This window comes from Gallus gallus, chromosome 7, assembly GCF_016699485.2.
Source record: "Gallus gallus isolate bGalGal1 chromosome 7, bGalGal1.mat.broiler.GRCg7b, whole genome shotgun sequence".
NCBI classification, from domain to species: Eukaryota; Metazoa; Chordata; class Aves; order Galliformes; family Phasianidae; genus Gallus; species Gallus gallus.
In genome coordinates, this window is record NC_052538.1 from 34,304,158 (window position 1) to 34,310,475 (window position 6,318).

Genomic DNA, 6,318 nt, shown 5'->3' on the forward strand with positions numbered 1-6,318 from the left:
CTTTTAAGGTGTAAGCTTTTCCTCTATTTATATGTCAAGCAGTGCTTAGGAGAAATACTTCTAATGCCAGCGAGACAATGTTGAGTTTTTTTCAGTGCCATCCTCACAACATCTGAGGGCAGTCTGAGGGCAAGCGCTGAGCAGCCAGGAGGGCTGCTGGCACCCCCAGCTATTGCTGCTCCCTGAAGCAAAATACACGACTTGAGGAAGGTGGCAGCAGAAGCACATGGAAAGAGGAGTTGAAGCTGGAATAAGCAGTGCAATTTAGGAAGAGCTCCCGTCTTATGGTTTGCAGTTGCATATCTAGCAGATTGCAGGGGTTGTCCAGAACTGTGCTGAACCCAATCGCCTTTTTGTGGCGTTACTGGTTCTGCATCACTGCTCGCACATTAGGAAACAGCAGCTGTCAGGTACCCCAGCAGCGTGGGGCCCCAGGTACCCCTTTTCACAGGGTTACCTCACAGCCCATACAGGTTTTTCTCCATATTTCTACTTCTACATATTTTATGTTTCAAATGTGTTACTCTTTCTTTGTGGACCAGAGGGCAGCTCCTTCTCTTTGACCTGCACTCTGTGCTGAATGTTTCTGAAACAGTTTTTGACCTCTTTATGGTCTGTTTTGTTGCATGTGCCTCTGGTTCCACACAAGTCCACAATTTTGGAACATCAACCATTAGATTTAATTGTTATCCATGGCATACAGCTCTCTTTTTGCTTCTGCCTGGATAAGTACCCAGCACATACACATACCAGGTACTGACATCAAGTTGGACGCTTCTGTAATAGAAAAGACAGGCAAACAAGTCCAAGAGAATATGGACTAGCAGCACATCAGTTCAGTGTCTTTTGCAGAGCAAGGTTAACATCCAGATCCTCAAAATGATATTTCATTCTTTGTGTTCCTACCATCAGGAAAAAACCCTGCCTAGAAGGAACACTTTCTTCTCCAAAGAGCAGTCAGGCAGCAGCACAGCTGCCCATGGAGTGGGGGATCACCATCCCGGGGGGTGTCCCAGAGCTGTGGGGATGTGGCACTGAGGGACGTGGGCAGCGGGCGATGGGCTGGGCTTGGGGATCCTAGAGGTCATTTCCAATCCTAATGATGCTGTGAAGACTTTAAGCTCTTCGCCTCAAACGCTGTGGTGGTTGCAGGTTGTTTCAGATCGCCAACAACCTGTTGCTGATGTTCATCTGATGTCAGGTTCTCTGGTTGTCAGGATGTTGCCTGCTGTAAATGATGTCCCAGTGATGGGCCCTTCTGAAACATTGGTTTGCTTGAGGGCAATTCATCACCTTCATAGTAAAGTGTTGCTATTAAAAACACATAGCAGCAGTGTCTTAAGACTGCACATCATCGTTTGTATATCAAATACTTTCAAACGGCTGCTTGGGCTACTGGCAGTAATTACATAAGCATCTGGTGGGGGTGGAAAAGACCTCAAGCGGTCGTGTAGCCAAGCTCCTACCCAAAGGCAACACATGCAGAAATCAACCTGCTATGTAATATTTCTTTGGATTATTTTAATTGCTACTGCTAGTGACGGGGAACGTCAGCCTACGTGCAGTCACGTCAATCATTTTTGGCTTTGCCATACTTTCTAGTGAGTTCATGGGGAACAAAAAGAAAAACCCACATCCCCAGTGAAAAACTACACCTTGATCCTTTTAATAGGGAAACAGTGGAACTGTTCTGTGCCATTTCAGTGTTTGCCAGCATCCTGTTAGAACTGGTTACTACTGAAATGCTGCTGGACACTGAATGTCCCATTGGTTTCTTGCTGAATCACCTCCAATGCAGTTCTGTTGAAGCACAAATTCTTACGATGTCAATGCAGGATTTTTGCTGCTGTGAAAGCTGTAGCAGTGTGCATACCTATGGAATGGAGTGTTGCAGTTCCTTCTAGTTTTCAGTGGAAGCTCTGAGCGATGCAGGCTGTTTGTGCAGGGACATCTGTCCTTACCTAATGCCATTCCCTGGGGCATTGTGTAGAACGGAGCTCATCAGTGCTATTTGGAATTAACTTCTATTAACTCAATGTTGGGGAAATACTATGGAAAACTATTTTGGTTTGGGTTTCCAAACACTGTTTGGTTTTTAGTTATCTGACCAAAAAAAAAAAAGGAGATTTTGAAACAATAAGGGAACAAATCTGCAAAAGACATCTGTAGGGCTGCTGACACAGCTTAGAGGTGATTAAATAACTTCCCGTTACATAAGGAATCTGAGATCTGAAAGCTGCTGCTAAATGACACTAAACTCAGCAATGCTATCATCCATTAATGAGGCTGTATTACAGATGCAATTGTTGTATTACCTTTCCAGGAAGTTCCCTTGCTACCAAACAATACTGTGCTGTCCTTTATCACATCCGAAGGTGCCACCACTTGTCCACACTGCCAAACCTACACTTGTTTTTGCAGCAGTCCAGCTGCAGGGAGTCAGAAACCACGTGCATATGTCTGGCTTTGTATGAGTCCGTTTCAGTTCATCTCACAGTTTCCGTGGTCCGAGGGAGGTTGATGTTCTATAAGAAACACCCAACACGGGGTCGCACAGAATGCTGGGTTACTGCCAAGTGCTCTTGTTGTCCACGATGCCGTTTGTGGTGTGGATGCTGTAACTAACAGGACGTGTCGCCGAAGCGCTGTCTTTTATTTTTCCTCTGTAGTTCTAACACAAGCCTTCAGCCAGCATCGTCTTATTTATAGATCCGATTGTGCCGTTTGTGCTGCACCAACCTGGGAGGCTCTGCGGATGCCAGACTGTGTCTGACGAGTTAATGTCTTTATTATTAATTTTAAGTGTTTTTCTGCTACTAAGAATTACTGATGCCATTAATCTTTTCTTCCTAGAAGTGGAAAGCTAAATAACCATTTAGAAGCTGCTATACACGAGGCCATGAGTGAGCTAGACAAAATGTCTGGGAATGTAAGTTTCTTTTCACGTTGGCAATAATCGTGTCCCTTTTCCCTGTTTGTATGTGTGTGTCCGCTGAGGGCTGGGATTGCTGGTTGGGGTTCCTTTCTAAGAGGAATGTTGTTTTCATTTGGTAGAATGATGTGGAGTTGTCAATATTTTTCTCGCCTTTCAAACTGTTTGCAAATGTCTGATCCTTCTGAGAAATGGGGAAAAGGTGCATCCTTCAGTGGTGATGCAGTTGCATTGCTTTTTAAGAGCTGGATGCCTGCATGCAGTTCCACGTGCAGCTGACGGCTCCTGTGTGCCATGCATGCTGTGGGGCTGACTCTGCCTGCTGACAAATCAGCCTCATTCATTGAAACCACACTTAAAAACGTTGTTCTTTTGCATATCAAACCCTCTAAATAACATTTTCCTTATGTTGACATGGAAGCTGTCCTGGCAGGTAAGTTAGAGTCTTCCTGACATCACGGCCAGCAGAACTCTTTTAAAAACATTCACTCTGTTACTGTATAAGATCAATAAATATGATAAAATTTGGCTCACGTAATCATAGAATCGTGTGTATAATCACAGAATCATAGAATCACAGCATGGCCTGGGTTGAAAAGGACCGCAATGCTCATCCAGTTCCAACCCCCCGCTATGTGCAGGGTCGCCAACCAGCAGACCAGGCTGCCCAGAGCCACATCCAGCACAATGTGCTCATCTTCATATTTCAGCCATGCACGCAGTGCCTTTAAAACACACACAGAAAGGCAGAGAAGTGTATTGCAGGACAGCCTCCCCGATCTTTAGCATCGGTAATTCTTATGATTATTAATTTATACATTGTTTGAATACAGAATAATTTCTTTCTCCTGACAGCCGGCACGCAGCGCTGAGATGCGTGTACACAGACATACTTGGGAGAATGAGTAAGGCTTCACGGGAGCTGCTGGAGTACATAAAAGGAAATCTGCTCTGAACTGCAGACGTGGAGCTGACTTCAGAACCACCACGAAATATTAAATGAATTATTCAGCAGCTCTTAGTGGTTGCCATAAGTAATAACAAATCCAAACCTTTTGGTGAAACTTGGGAATTTTATGAAACAAGATTGAGTTTTGATGTAAAAGCCGGACCTGACTGCGGGTCTGGTGCAAACAGATGGGGCTGCATACTGCACGTGCATCTCTACTGCCAGTTATGGCAGCACTTAAACGCTCAGACACCAACCTGCTGGTGCCAGTTACCTTTCCTTCATATCTCAATCCAGCAGTGCTATAAAATTATAAGTGATACACATTTGATTGTGATACAGACTGGCTCAGGTGAAGGCACTGCAGCGGGACGCGCTGATGGATGGTTCTGTCATGCCGACAAGCTGCTCCACCAGCCTGCGTGTCACTGCTTAGTCTTGATTTATATTTTAATTATCTGGTCCCAAAATTCGCAATCAGGGTTTATTTCCATGAAAATGATGATCGTTAGAAACAATCATAGGGAATCAATGGTTCCCTTTCTGGTGACTTGCACTTTTTTCAGCTCCTGCAGCTCAGTCATCAGTTACACTTTCAGTGTGCAAACAGGATAATGAGCTTAAATCATCATTTCTGCTGGGAAGAGCCAATAAATGAGCAACGAATGGTCGTGGTCTGAAGGCGTTCGGAAGGGAGCCAGGAGGTGACTGACAGCACTGCTTGGGGATGTGCAGCCTCTGCCCGGCTGTGGCCAGGAGCTGCGGCCGCCGGCAGATGGTGATGGCACTCCATGGCCCTTCTGGCAGCGCTGTGCTCGTGCTGAGCGCGCAGTGGTGCTTCATCCAGCACCGAGCTCAGAGTATTGCACGGAGTGATGAGCGGGAATCAGCTTGCTAATCAGAGCTCCTTCCTTAGTGATGCTACTGCCATCCTGAGTTTGATAGATTTTTTTTTCACGTTACCAGTATTTTCTCAACGTATAATTTTTAATTAATTGCTGCTGGCAGAATGATTGATAAAGATTTGTCTCACAGAATGTGGTGTAACTGCAGTTTCAGTTCGGTTGGCACTTTCCCTGAGGTCACAGAGCTTTGGGGCACACAGACTGTGGCAGCCGGGAGGTGCCCCCCAGGGCTGTGAAGTTGTGGAACTCTGTGTCCGTGTGAACGTGAAGTGCTGAGAGCCACTGTGATGGCCTCGAGTTGCACCGGGGAGGGTCAGGTTGGGTATGAGGAACAATTCCTTTCCCAAAGAGCAGTCAGGCAGTGGCACAGCTGCCCGGGGAGTGGGGGATCACCATCCCTGGGGGTGTCCCAGAGCCGTGGGGATGTGGCACTGAGGGACGTGGGCAGTGGGCATGGGGGGGTGGGTGGGGGTGGACGTGGAGATCTGAGAGGGCTTTTCCAGCCTTAATGATTCCATGAGGGCAGCTCAGCAGCATCTCAGCAGTCTGTGGCTCGTTTGCTTTTGGCTGGTTTCTCTGACCAATCTTCTTCCCTAACCTGTGACTGTCCTTATTTCTAGGTCCACCAAATCCCACAGGGAGACAGACAAGTGAAGCCTCCAAAACCCAAGAGGAGGAAGATCTCTAGATAACATTGAATGTCTTTGTTACTGGTCCAGTACTTATCAAAACGAACGTGCACATAAGTCTGTATGTAGGTATTGATATAGACGTGGTTATATCAATATTTATATGAAGACGGCCGCCGCCGCGGGGTGCTACGTGGAGTGTGGTACAGTGGTGTGGATGATCAGGAGGGAGAGCGGTTGCTGGAAAAGCCAATCAGAAATCCGGGAAGGTCGCAGTAACCATGTCAGATGATTACTGAGGTTTTTTTGTTTTGGGTTTTTTTTTTTTTTTTCTATAATACTAAAATTGTGATTATAAGAAATAGTCCAAATGTTTCTGAGAAATTTTCATTGTGTATATAGATAATACAGAATTTCATGGTGATATCTGAAATGTAAATATTGTACAATATTGTCATGTACAAGCGTACCTAATGCACACTTTATCTTTTATTGTACAAAAAAATAGTGTACAAAATTCTTTGGTTTCTATTGAGTACACATACAAGAGACTACCAGTGTAAAGTGATAAATAAAAATACAGCCTAAATGCTTTTATATGATAATGTAAAAGATGCTGTTTTTGTATTTAACAGCAGAGAGAAGGCATGATTATGTAATACCTTAATTATGACATACACTTCACGCCACTGAGTGTCCATTTATCCTGTCTGTTTGGAATGAACCTTGCCTGGAAGTACTGTACTCCATTTCAGGTCTCTGTAGGAGAGTGCAACCTTGCAGATTCCTAACGGGACGTGGGATCACAGCTCTAAGTAATGATTCAAAGGCTGCAACTGTTGGTTGCATTTTTATTTACTTAACTTTTAAAGTAGAATGGTGTAGATTTTATTAAAGAAAAAA

The 6,318-nt window shown here is 44.9% G+C and overlaps 1 protein-coding gene across 14 annotated transcripts in view; it reads left to right on the forward strand.

The window, feature by feature from the left end:
• MBD5 (methyl-CpG binding domain protein 5) overlaps positions 1-6,027 on the forward strand; it is a 127,311-nt gene extending 121,284 nt beyond the window's left edge. For all 14 annotated transcript variants that reach the window (XM_046944160.1, XM_040704375.2, XM_040704374.2 and 11 more), the window contains 2 exons: positions 2,854-2,929; positions 5,407-6,027. In XM_046944160.1, the coding sequence (XP_046800116.1) occupies positions 2,854-2,929; positions 5,407-5,478 (148 nt within the window). In that variant the 3' untranslated portion in view covers positions 5,479-6,027. The remainder of the gene's footprint in view (positions 1-2,853; positions 2,930-5,406) is intronic.
• The last annotated feature ends 291 nt before the right edge of the window (positions 6,028-6,318 follow it).